Source organism: Microtus oregoni, unplaced genomic scaffold (assembly GCF_018167655.1).
Source record: "Microtus oregoni isolate MIOR12 unplaced genomic scaffold, Mior012 000053F_ref0000044, whole genome shotgun sequence".
Classification (NCBI taxonomy): domain Eukaryota; kingdom Metazoa; phylum Chordata; class Mammalia; order Rodentia; family Cricetidae; genus Microtus; species Microtus oregoni.
The window spans coordinates 6,409,184-6,422,825 of NW_024543829.1; the positions used below are offsets into that span (position 1 = coordinate 6,409,184).

The window sequence follows — 13,642 nt, forward strand, 5'->3', positions numbered from 1 at the left end:
GGGAGACCAGGAGAGGCCACCACGAAGCCGCTGCGAGTCTTCGGGCAGCTCGCACACCTGCCCGCGCCCCCTCGGCGCGGCGCCGCCTCCCGGTCCCCGTCCCCGTCCGCGCGCGGGGAGGCGAGGCACCGCAGGGACGGGGGACTCACCGGGTCCCTCGGGGCTGACCGGCGAGGGCGGCCGATGCTCGGCGGGCCCGCAGCCGGGGTCGCCCGGAGCCGGCTCCCGCAGGTAGTCCTCGAAGCGCACCTGCCGAGCTTCGCCGCCGCCTCCGCCGAGACCCCACAGGCGGCTGGCCGTGCCCCGCAGCAGCCGGCCGCTCTTGCCGGTGAACGTGGTCAGGTAGTCCATGCCGCCGCCCGTCGCCACGGTTCTCTGAGGGCCGCGGCCGCCGCGCGACAGCGCCCGCCCAGCCTGCCGAGCCGGGGGCGGCGGCTCCGCGCCTGCAGGCGAGCGGCGCGGGCCGGGCCTCCTCAGGTCCGGGGCAGACCATTGGGCCGCTCGTCGGGGGAGCCTGCGGGCTCCGAGGGACGGGAAAGTGCTGCTTCGCGTTCCCGCGCTCCGGTCCGGGCAGAGCTTCACTTCCAAAAGTTTTAGTCGTCGTCTTCGATGGATCCAAGGTTGGAAACGCCTGGACCTTTAAGTCTCCCGCGCCGGTGCTCGCCGCCCTCCCCCACCGTCCCGCCGCGGTGGAGCAGCCCGCTCCCCCCTCCTGCCCCGCCCCGCCCCGTCCCGGAGCCAGCCGGACTTTCTGGACCGCCGAGGAAGGGAGGACCCTTAGCCTCCTGCCCGAGGGCAGCGTGGGGCCCACAAGCCGCCTGGACGCTCAGCTCGGCTAGACTTCAGGGGAGTTCTAGGGACTAGCAAAGTTTTTACTAAGGTGTGTGTGTGGTGTGTGTGCGTGTGTGTGATTAAACCTAGCAAAGTTTTTGCTAGTGGTGTTGGAAACGTGTGTGTGTGTGTGTGTGTGTGTAAACCGCGTAAATCCTTACCCCTTTAAAAGAAAATTTAATGACAAAGTGATGGCTACTTTAAAAGTTAAGATCGCAGTGGCCATGTGGTAAAGTTCGCCGGGAGTTTATGAACTTTTGCTGAATTGACTTTGTAGGAATCCAGCGCAGTGATGGCTCAGAAGAGCAGATCTGCCTTTTTAGAAGGAAAACAGGGACTGGAGAAAGAACGGTTGCTTTAACACACACTTACTACTTACTTACTACCCGGTTTTGTTTCCTGTGAGATCAAGCTAGTCTTTTCATGTCTGTTAGCTTCGTTAGTTTTCCCACAAATTAAACAAGCCCTCTTTTGCCAGTATAGGGATAAATTGTGAATTGCTTAGGACATTAACCGGCTAAAGACTCTGAATAATGGAGTCCAGAAAATGGGGAACTTACTTTGCCGGGTTTTAACCCCATCTGAGGCCGCTGCCCTCTGATCGATGTTTGAAATTTGTTGACTCATCTTACTTTCCATGCCAGCACCATTATCAGTTTAAATTTCTCACTTGATTGGATAAACTTTAGGATCCCAACATCGGCATCAACTTTACACCTGGTTAAAAATATAGAACGTGTGGGCAGTGTCCCCAGAGTGCCTGATTTACAGTGCTCAGGAGGAAGAGGCCAAGGAAATTGCATTCTCAGCAGGCAGTCTTAAGTTCCAAAGTGTTGCTTGGCTTAAAAATTGCTCTAGCCTTCCTTCTGTATCTCTCTCTTTTTTTATTTAAAAGTTTTTTTTTTTTCATTTTACATACCAACCATAGTTCCCCATCCCTCCCCTCCTGTTGCTCCTCCCCAACCCCCTATCCAATGCCCCCATCCACTCCTCAGAAAGGGTAAGGCTTCACAAAGTGAGTTAGCAATGTCTGGCAGATCAAGTTGAGGCAGGACCAAGCCCCTCCCCCAGTATCAAGGTAAGTAAAATATCCCTCCATAGGGAATGGGCTCCAGAAAGCAAATTCATGCACTAAGGATAAATTCTGGTCCCATTGCCAGTGACCCTACAGACTTCTCAAGCCAGAGAACTGTCACCCACATTCAGAGGGCCTAGTGGGTTTTCCAGCTGTCAGTCCAGAGTCAGAGAGCTTCCACTAGTTCAGGTCAGCTGTCTCTGTGGGTTTGATCTTGACCCCTTTGCTTACACAATCCCTCCTCCCTCCCTTCCACTGGACTCCAGGAGCTCCGCCCAGTGTTTAGCTATAGATCTCTGCATCTGCTTTTATCCTTACTGGAATTAGGGTGGTTATTGATCCAACTGCTAGGGAAGACCAGTTCAGGCCCCCTCTCCACTACTGCTTAGAGTCTTAGCTGGGGGCATCCTTGGGAATTCCTGGGAATTTCCCTAGCACCAGGTTTCACCCTAACCCTCTAATGACTCCTTCTATCAAAACATCTCTTGCCCTCCTTTCCCTCAGTGTCCCTTCCCTAACTCAACCATCCAGCTCCCTCATTCTCCTGCCCCTCCCCTTCCGCCCTCCCTTCCTCCCAATCCACTCAGGAGATCTTCACTTATTCCCCTTCCCAGGGGCATCTATGTATGTATCTCTCTTAGGCTCCCCCTGTCACCTAGGTTCTCAGGGGTTGTGGATTGTAACCTGGTTATCCTTTTTGTCACATCTAATATTCACTTATGAGTGAGAACATGACATGTTTGTCTTTCTGGGTCTGGGTTACCCTCACTCAGGATGTTGTTTTCCAGTCTCTCCTAAGGACCTCTTGGTTAGGCCATGTAATCAACAATGTTCGTCATCCCCCACACTCAGCTGTTCAAGTCCTAATCCCCACATGTTGGTTTATGGAGGTAATTAAGTCATGAGGATGAAATCTTCTTGAAAGGGACCAGTACCCTGGTAAGATCAACCTCAGTGAGCTCTCTGATCTACTTCAATGTAAGGATCCACAGCTAAGGGAGTCTGTAACTAGAAAAAGGGACCGCCAACAAAAGCTACTCTTGCTTGGCATGCTGATTTTGGATCTCTTGACTCTATGAAATAGTTTTGTTATTCATAAGCTACCCAAGAAAGGTACTTCCTTTTAACATCCTGACGGGGAACAGAGGTTTTAGTTTGTCTCATTTATATCTGAGAATTACATTTCAATAGAAGCCATCACTAGGTTACTGCCACTGAGTTCTTTTGAGTCTCAGTATGCAAGCCAGGTTTGATGAGCACAGGCCTGCATTCTGTCTGTCCTCTGCACAGTAGAGGACAAAGAAGATGAGAAGTTCAAAGCCAACTTGGCCATTTTACCAAGACCTTGTCTGAAAATAAAATTTAGGGGAGGAGGATAGAGAAGGAGAGGAGGTGGGGAAAGAGGGTGCTTCAAAAATATTTTTAAAGAAAAATCTTGATTCTTGATAAATTGAAATTATTTTTCTAAGGTATGTCTTTTAGTGTCTTACTAAATTGATTTGCTTTGTGATTACCATGAACAAATAGTGTTTGAGTTCTTACTACCCAGGTAAACTTGTGCTTTTACATCCACACAGTAGGAATCTGCATACTACCGTTTCAAAGGCAATTTTGTATGATGTTAACGCCCACCCCCACTTTTTCTGCATCTGTATCAGAGAAGGCGAGGGCTGCTGGACAAATGGTATACCTTACTGACTGAATACAAATTTGATTTAAAGTCCATTAGACCCTCATATTTCCTGTAAGTCAACCTCCTGTTCTATGTTCTTCGTGTGTTGTCTCAGCTGTCACCGCTCCAGTGAAGTGCCAAATTTATCACTCCAAAATGTCACATTGCCTTCTACATGCCCCAGAAAACCATAGGCCATCAAATACAAGTGTTCGCTTTCCTTCTTTTCTTCCTCTTACCTTCCCAGACAAGTTCCTTTCCATACCGTGACTCAGAAAGAGGTCATTATCCTGTCCGGACCTCCCCTTAAAATCTACTTTTGATCTTGGTCTGTGTGGCCTGTGACATGCCAACCTGTGAGTCTTCCAATTACACTTTCCCTCCAGCACCTCCTTAGCTCTTACCTAGGCCAGCAGCATAAATCTCTGTTGTCAAAAAAAAAAAAAAAAAAAAAAAAAAACTTTCCTTGCATACCTTACTCATTTGTAGATTGCCTTTTACCTCATTTTTAATGTCTGCTTGCTAGTGTATAACTTACATACCATAAAATCCACCCCTTCAAAGCGTACAGATTGAGAAAATATCATGAACAACTTTTTCTTTAAACATTCCATCATGGAAAATAAGCTTAAGGTTAGACACTCCCCATTCTACCCGCTACCCTAAGCCACCACTAACACACCATCTATGGACCTGCTTTAATAAGCATCCCATGTAAAGAAATTGTGGCCGATGGACTTCAGATCCAGCTCTTTTGCCTCATGCACTAGCCCCAGGCTGTTTTCATCTGCAGGCGTATCTGTACATCCCATAATGTTTCCCTGGACAGAGACCACATTTGGACATTGGGGTTTTCCTGATTCGATGATTACTAATAATGTTGTCACCATCTGTGCATCTAAGTTTCTTTTCTGACCTATTTCACTTGACTATATTCAAAGGAAAGCTAAAATTACAGTTTTTAATCTACATGTTGAAATGTTCCATATTAAACTTCCAACTGTTTTCTTTGCAGTAACGGAACAATTTATCCTCAGGTTCATATGACAATTCAAGGTGATCCAAAGTGACAATTTAAAAAGAACGTAAAAAAGAACAAAGATCAAGGTCTTGTATTGCCCAATTTCAAAACATAAAAGTTACAAAGTATATATTGGCATAAAGTCAGACATAGATCAATAGTACAGAATCAAGATATATATATATATATATATATATATATATATATAAACTCAAGCACTAAGAAATAAAGTTTTAATGGTATTGGTTTTCAACAGGGATGCCAAGGACATTTAATTGGTGTATGTGTGTGTGTTGGGGGGTGCTGTCTGCAATAAACAGTTCCAGAACGATTGGTAGCCACATACCAAAGAAAGAGCTTAGATTCCTCCCTCATACCAAACACACGAGTTAACTCAACATGGCTCAAAGAAACAACTGTAAGAGCTAAAACCATCGAACTCTAAGGGGAACATGGGAGGTGCAGAAAGTCTCCACGGTCTCGGGTTTGACAAGACTTAGACGTGACGGCAGAAGCTTCATATATACATATACATATATATGTATGTATGTATATACGTATATATGTGTATATATATATATATATATTTGAGGAGGAAAGTAAGGTTCAGAATACCTCTGATGTATGTTTCCATTTTTGAAAATGGAACAAAGTATATGAATTCACATATAAAGTTTTGTTAGCACATGTAAGAAAATAGTAGCTAGCCCTACCCCTGGGGGTTCAAGACTGTAATCTTAGCTACTTGGGAACGCTTGGGCAGGAAGGTGCAAAGTTAAAAGTCTGTCTTACAGAATGAATTCAAAGCCAAATTGGACCATTGTTGGAACTATCACTCAATACACACACACACACACACACACACACACACACACACACGCAGGGCCAGGGAAGAAACAGACAAACAGAGATAGGGAAGGAGAGAGAGAGAGAAAAAAAGGAGAGAAAGGGAGAAACAGACACACACAGAGAGGAGGAGAGAGAGAAACAGACACACGGAGGAGAAAGAGACAAACAGAGAAAGTGAAGGAGAGAGGGAGAGACATACATGTATGTAAAGGAATGGGAATATGGCTCAATGGTACAGTGTTTGTGCAATGTAGGAGGCCCTCAGTTCAACCCCCTGTGTCTAAGTGAGAAAAAGTGGGGAGAGAAAGGAAACTTGTTGCTTTCTGACAGGAGTAACTTACGTTACATGGAAAAACTGAACTTTTATTGCTGTACAGTATGAATGCAGAGCTCATTAGAATGCTTTTGTAATTTAAAAATATTTCAAGGACTCTATTCTGTCTTCTCGGAAGTTGTGAGATGATGCAATATGAAATAAACTACTATTACTCGGCTCTGGTTAAAATAATATTTTCAGATAAAAAGCTGCATTTCTTAACCACCAGTTCTTACTGCACCGGTGCAGAACATCCTTTCTCTCCAGGGGTAATCTATCAGTTTAGGTCACTGGAACATCGTATATATGGCTTGGCTCAGCCTCATTATTAAGAACACGGGCCCCAAGGCCTGCCATAGGTTCTGTCGTTCCCACTGCTAGTGAGTGGTGTAATAGGAAGCAACTGACTGAATCTCTTAGTCCTGTGGCCTGAGAAGATTTAACAAGAAAGGAGGGGGCATGGGTGGGGAGATAGCTCCGTGGTGAAGTGTGTGCTGTGTCAGCATGAAGAACTCGGTTCAGTCGTCAACATCCATGTAAAGAGCTGGCCACAGTGACACACACATTTAATCCCAGTGCTTTCATTGACAGGTAGATCCCCAAGGGGCTTGCAAGACAGCAAGTTCAACCTAACTGAGGAGTCCAAGGTTCAAGTGAGAGACCCTGTCTTTAAATAAAAATAGTGTGCAGCTCCTAAGGAAAAACTCCCACCCTATTACACATGTGTGAACATGTGTGCGTGCGCACACACACATATGCACACACACACACGCATGCACACACACACATGTTTTCCATGTGCCTAGATGACTGCCTAAACTATATTAGTACCTTAGAATGTGAGTTCTTTTATAACTTTTATTATAACAATTATTATCTTGCTCAATGCCAGAAATAATTGTATGGGAAGCTAATACAGAGTCTGAGATGTCTCAGCAGTTAACAAAGCTTGCTTTTCTTCTAGAGGACCCAAATTTGGCTTCCAGAGCCCATACTGGTCATCTCACAACCAACCTTAACTCCAGTTCCAGTTAATTCAACGCTCCCTTCTGGCCTCCAAGGGCACCTACATACATGTGGCATATAACACACACACACACACAAACACACAAATAGAAACAAAATCTTTTTTTAAAAAAAAAGAAACGAATAAGAAGACATTATGTTGGTATTCTGTGGATCCAATTTAAAAATAATTGATACACATGTAAAATTTCCAATTAGGAAAAAGTTGTAAAAATGTAATACATGTTTTCATCAATCAGACAGTAAATTTTGCCCTCTTACCTTAAGTCTCAAACACAATCACAATGTTTTACTTTTAGAAAAGGAGTAGTTACTCGGCCTTTTCCTTAGTGATGTCTCGTCTCACTGAAATAATTATTTCACAGCTTTTTAAAAGAAAAGGGAAATACATACATATGATAAAACAAAAGTACAAGGAATATAAAAAACTATATAGTGGTAATTTTTCACCTCTTTGCAAAATAAAGGCTCCGTGGTTTCTTTTGTAGTGCACACATGTTTATGTGCACTGTTGTGAGCACGTGTGCATGTAGATACACGTATCCTTTCATTTTGAAGCACAAATGGAAGTTTATTGTATCCATTGTTGGTGTGAGAAGTCCTTCTATCTATGTGTTGCTTTTATTGGTTAATGAATAAAGAACTGCTTTGAGCCTATGACAGGGAAGAACAGAACTAGGCAGGGAAAGCTAGGCTGTATGCTGAGAGGAAGAAGGGCAGAGTCAGAAGTCATGGAGTCACTGGAAGTAGACATACTGAAACTTTGCCGGTAGGCCACAACCTCATGTTGATATACAGATTAATGGAAATGGGTTAAATTAAGATTTAACAGCCATTGAGAAACTAGAGCTAATCAGCCAAGCAGTGATTTAAATAATACAGTTTCTGTGTGATTATTTTGGGTCTCAGTTAGCTGGGCCGCCAGGAAGAGCAAGTGGCCCTCTCCGCCAACACATTGTTTTACTTAAATTTATTTATATCAAAGCCTTTTTATACTAAAACATGTTAGAGCAAGTTCATTGTTAACCTAGTTTTGGAATTGGATTTATTGTAATCTGTTGAACAAAGCTGTTTTGTGAGTTCCAAGAGTATTCAACTCCATGGCATTTATTTACCCAAAGTTATGGTGTGAAAAACTTCAGGAAAGCACTTTGCTCATTGGCTGGAACTGTGTGCGTGCATGTACTGACATTATTAGCTAATTAAAGAACAGTTCCCTTAGATCCCAGAATTTAAGGAAAGTCTCACCTGACACCCTTACTCTGAGCATGCATCATTGTTCTTTTTGATTTTGAAAACAATTGCAGTATCTATTGCTTAAAATAAGACCAGTAACTAAACTACCTTTAAACGTGAAAGTTTCAAGTAATCCTTTTTTTTTTGTTGTTTTCTACAGATGTCTGTGAATCAAATCCTGTGTCTCTAGTTCATGTTAGCAAACGCTTTACTACTGAGCCAGATCCCTTAGCCCACCAAGTAAGACAATTTTTGCTGAAAGTAGAAACTTGATTAAAAAAATAAATAAAAGACAAGAAAACTGGAAAAATCACCCTGATTTTATTATTATACCCAAAAGTGATACATTCAATCATTTAAAAACAACCAGAACTATATTTCCAAAATATATCTGTTTGTGCTTTTCAAATTGTCCTACTGGGTTATTTACATATTAAGGAGACTCTTGTCCAGTTGGAAAGCTTGCTGTGGCCGATGAAGTCCTGGTTATTATTGTCTCTGTGTGCCTTTCCCAGCTCCCACCCAGATCAGTCTGTCCCACTTTGCCAAGCTCCCCCAGTTCTTATCTTTTTGTAAATCTGCCATCACGTGACTTTTCTATTAATAACTCTTTCCTGGCATTCTTCCTGGCCCATTGCAACTGTGGAGAAAGATTCACACTGTGTGCATTACTTTTGTCAAAATACTTTCTAATGCCAGCGAAATTACTGGATCTTGGAGAGCTGGGATTTTACCTGAAAGCAGAAAATCTAGACCGTTTTCTCAAACTGAAGTACCTGAGCGGTGGGCATCTGATGGCAAATCTTTACACAAAATGGTAAAAATGCAATTCATAACCTGATTAAAAGGCTAGCCACATCAATAAACAGCGATAAACACCTGGATCCTCAAGAAGTCAGACTACGTTAGAGCATCTACCTGGTAACTATTGTGGCATAGAAATATCAGCACTCCATTTCTGATGGGAGAAGCAGAAAACAGCAAAAGACTTAGTGAACCTGACACTAAACAAAGATGTTTCAAGAGTGTTAGGAAACAGGGAATGCATCTCTTGCACAATCAGTACATCAAGATCTGACAGTTAGCCTACAGCCTAACTTGGCACAGGGCCAGACTCTGGCTACCCGGGACTTTAACTGTTCTTTCCTTGTTCTAACAACTTCCCCCCTTTTTGTGAAATTCAAAGCCTTAGTGCCTCTCTAGCCACAAAAAGGCTACACTTCCAAATCAGGAACCTTCCAGGGTATCAGAGTACCAGACAGGAAGATGATAACATATTCAGCTATGATTACAACACTAAAACCTTCATATGATCTTTCAGTAGAGGAGGGATGGACCCAACAGCATTGCCCTGCGTTTATAATCATCATCATCATCCCTACTATATATAAAGTAACTTTTCCCCTTAATTCTGAATATTAAAAGTTAGTTCCCACACTTATCAGAAAACCACTTCCATGTCAGTATAGCAAAATGGGGACCTAGCCATACCAACATTAAGAATTATAATTAAAACCCAGGTCACAATAATTCACATCAACTTAAACATAGAATTATTTTACATCCTACTGAAGGTAGTAATTACAGTTACATAATGACAGCCTTAAAGACTCCATCCCTGGAATGAGGCAGCTTCTGGGGCTTCTGGATCAATTTCACTCAACTGCTTGAGTGAATGCCAAGAGTATTATGATATCTGCTTGCAGTTGTGAGAACCCAAGAAAGGAGTTTGGGAACAGGGCTATCAGAATCTCCAGGGGGTAATCTTAGATTGTGGAGGCAATTCTAATTCTAATTAGAATGAAACATTCTAATTCTCCTTCCAGCACACGTTTCTGCCTGATTCTTTGTGGTTGCAGTAGAGAGTGTGTCTGGCAGGGGACTGAGCTCACAGTGAGCTCCCAGCCTCCGGATCCTTGAGGCCCTTTCTGCTGCTCACTGCCACAGTGCTATCCCAGTCTCTGGATCCTTGAGGCCCTTTCTGCTACTCTCGTTTCATTTCTTCTGCTCTCAACTCTATAGTAGGTCTTTACATACTACTCTGACTCACTCTATTTATTAATAAAATATCTATATTCTTAAAAGGCTTAGGAAAGCATTTGTAATATATTAAATACCTCATTTTAATGTTATTCTCAAACACTTAGACATTTTAAAGTCATATATTTATATTTAGAGATTATCTAGGTTAGAATTACTAAAAATAATTTCCCTGTCTTTGAATTTGTATTTTTTTAGATGAAGAATAGAAAACCAGAATGAGAAGTGTAAAATAAAGGGCACTTATAATTTGGGGAGACCCTAACTCTGTTGCCAATTATTACGTGTTTTTATGCAGAAATCCAAGTTTCCAGATTCCCACTGTAGGCCTGAAGCCCTTCCCTCCCTGCTTCAGGGAAAGCAGTCACGGAGATGGGTGGATTCTGAATCCCATGATCTCTCAGCCCTAGTCACACTGGAGTGTAACAAAGAAACAAGAGCCTGTCTTTAAGCCTGCCCATCTCTCTCAGGGTCAGCGCAGAGTCGCTAGATCAACGTTTTATCAACATGCCGCCCAGCCGGGCTGCACCTGCAGCAAGCTGACAGAACCGCCTCCTTTCCTAAGGGTAAGGGGCATGCCCCGCTCCCCACCACACCACTTGAGAACCGAGCTAACAGTGTCAGGTCAACGCATTGTAAATGTCAGCATCCAGGAAAAGAAACCCAAACCTGGACAGGTATCCTTCAGTGATCTAGCCGTGCCTAGAGAACTTCGATTTCACAACGAATCAGGCACTGGCCACTTTCTGCTATTCTAGACGTTGTTTTACTTCTCAGTCTCCCCAGAAGAGAGTAGACACAGCAATGTACCACATTCAAAGTCGCAGACGGTGGTACTCTAAGGCACATAAAGGTAGCCCCCACTCTTTGGCTACCCCATGAGAGAAGCAAGCAAGGCACCCACACCCATCCCATCCGTTGCCAAGGCACTCAGGTGTTAACACCCGTGGCAATTATTGATTGAACTGGACAAGGACTCGTCGGCCATCACTTTACACTTGTTTGCTTAGTTGCTTAGGGATCAGGAAGGAAGGGGTGGGGATGAGAATCTTAAAATATACAGAGAAATTAAAATATTGTTAGGACACTGCATTTGAGCTAGCCCTGCTAACATGCAGCAGGATATGTGGACACACACATGCATGCATTTTCTCACTAAACACCATATAAAGTAAACTTTGCAGCTTCTAGCTTCCTCCTCTTTAGTCCAGCCCAATACTGCAGACACAGTAATCTTAAATTCTCATTTTCTCTGCATTAAAAACACTAGCTCACAGTACTTCCTGTTGATAATGAGAATCAGCTGTGGGACATTTTAAAGAGCAAATTCCCCAGCTATCCACAGACACACCATTCCTAGGCTGATAGAGTGAGAACTCCCGAGTCTGTACTTTTTAGACTATTAGCCAAGTTTAAGACGCTACTTCGCAGTTCTTCCAAGTGATTTCACATCTTCGTTTCAATCATACACTAAATTATAAAACTAATTCTGGCAGTCACTGAGCAGAAATTACATATATGCCTTATACACATGTGTGGAAAACCATCATTTTACTCCAGAGCGGTAGCTCTTAATATTTCTAATGCTGTGACCCTTTAATACAGTTTATGTTGTGATGACCCCGCCACCATAAAATTATTCCATTGCTACTTCATAACTGCAATTTTTACTACTGTTATGAATTATAGTGTAAGTACCTGACATGCAGAATATCTGATATGAGACTCCAAGGGGGTCATGGCCCACAATTTGAGAATATTGCTGCCACTGCCTCAGTACCCAAAAGAGAACATGTGTCAGATGGTGATGCTACAGAAGCAAGGTGCTGGATCATGAGCCTAGATCCCTGAGTAGAACTAAATATATAATCAAGAAATTCATTAAGAAATTAAGACCTATTATATAGCAAGTCACTGAGGGGTAGGACTCCATTTAAATCTGTAACTGAAATCTAGCTTACCCAGAAGGGTTTTAGCAATGTTTAGTTTGCATTATTAAATCCTATGCAAGTCTGATACACCAAGGACAACATGAGTGATATTGTCAGGCTAATACATTGGTTTTTTTCAGGCACCTTCTGCCATTTCTGTATTTTGAAGAATACTCTGAGATTGCAAGACAGAAACTGGACTCTCATGTGTGCCAATGAGGATTTTCTTTATGTAACATAACCAGGAACAAAATGATGATGAAGCAAAGTAAAAAGGGTAGAATGCAGAGGCACTAAAGCTGAAGAAATGTATCAGTTATCTGTGATTTACATTTTAAAATTTTAGTTTCAAATTCTCTCAATTCTCTCAATAAATAGCTTTTCAATCAGAAAATATGAAGTTATAAAACATGTTTGCTTACAAAATTCACATTTTAGAGTTCACATATTTGTTTCATCTAAAACTATAGCAAAAAGGAAGGGTTTAAAGGAATTGCCTTTCAGAAGTATAAAGTCTCAATTCTTTTTTTTTTTTTTGTGGCAGGTAGGTTGGGTCCAGATCAGGAACCTAAGGTCTTCCCTACATTAGCGGCAGCCTTAACCTCCTGCCTGTCTGTCTAGTAGACAGGGCCCGGGAAATAAGTGCAGGGCATCTCCATTGGGATTTAAGTAGAGTATAGAATTGAGGTTGTCCCCATAGGAGTGTTCCTACATCAATTTCCATCTACATTTTACTCAGGCATTAGCTGTTCCTCTCCCAGTCCACTCAAACACTGCTGAAGTACCAGGAGGACCATGCTTATCCAACTGTGAGATCCAGCTGCAACTGTTTTTGGTGGACTGGTTGACTGGAGGTTAACTTTTATGTAAAACAAGAGCAGATAATACCTATTTGGGGTTTTATATGTGAAAACACAGACCATGATAGATATTATGGACGGGGCTAGGCACCTTATGTTTTTGGACTGAATATATTTAGATGTATTCTCTTCTGGCTTTAGCTGTTGCTCTGTACCGAGAGACAGAAAACTATGGTCTATGGATCCAGTCTGGTCTTCAATAGTTATTGTAAACTGCATAGTATTGTAACACAACAGTGTCTGATTATGTGTTGTCCTTGGCTGCTGTGGGGCTTCAGGACAGAGACAGCAAGCTGCAAAAAAACTTATTACCTCACAGACTGAAAATCTTTGCTTTTCTTCAGAAAAATTTTGTCCGAATGTGGCTGACAATGGGGGTGGACTGAGAAGCCATTAATAAAGGCACTGGGACTTGTTTCTACTGCATGTACTGGCTTTTTGGGACCCTAGTCTATTTGGATGCAAATCTTCCTAGGCCTGAATATAGTGGGGGAGGGCTTTGAACTTCCCACAGGGCAGGGTTCCCTGCCCTCTCTTAAGGAGGGAGGGGGAGGGTGGAGGGGGAGTGGGGGAGTGGGAGAGGAATGGGAGGAGGGGAGGAAGTGTAAATTTTTGAATGGGAAAATTAATTAATTAATTAATTAATTAATTAAAAAATTGTTAACTTATTCATTCTGGCTTGCTGAGATCTGTTTGAAACTACTCCACCCATAGTGCCATTTTAATGTCCCAATAGACTGAATCAGCCACAAATATGCCTCTATTGTTGTGGTAGATATTTAATC

At 42.7% G+C, this 13,642-nt stretch overlaps 1 protein-coding gene across 10 annotated transcripts in view; it reads right to left on the bottom strand.

Moving 5' to 3' along the window:
• Oxr1 (oxidation resistance 1) overlaps positions 1-13,642 on the bottom strand; it is a 359,076-nt gene that overhangs the window by 63,737 nt on the left and 281,697 nt on the right. For 2 of the 10 annotated variants that reach the window (XM_041637780.1, XM_041637777.1), the window contains exon 1: positions 150-435. The exons of 6 other annotated variants lie outside the window; for them this stretch is intronic. In XM_041637780.1, the coding sequence (XP_041493714.1) occupies positions 150-351 (202 nt within the window). In that variant the 5' untranslated portion in view covers positions 352-435. Of the gene's footprint in view, positions 1-149; positions 437-13,642 lie in introns of those variants that run through there. 2 more of the 10 variants (XM_041637772.1, XM_041637778.1) reach the window with 2 other exon arrangements.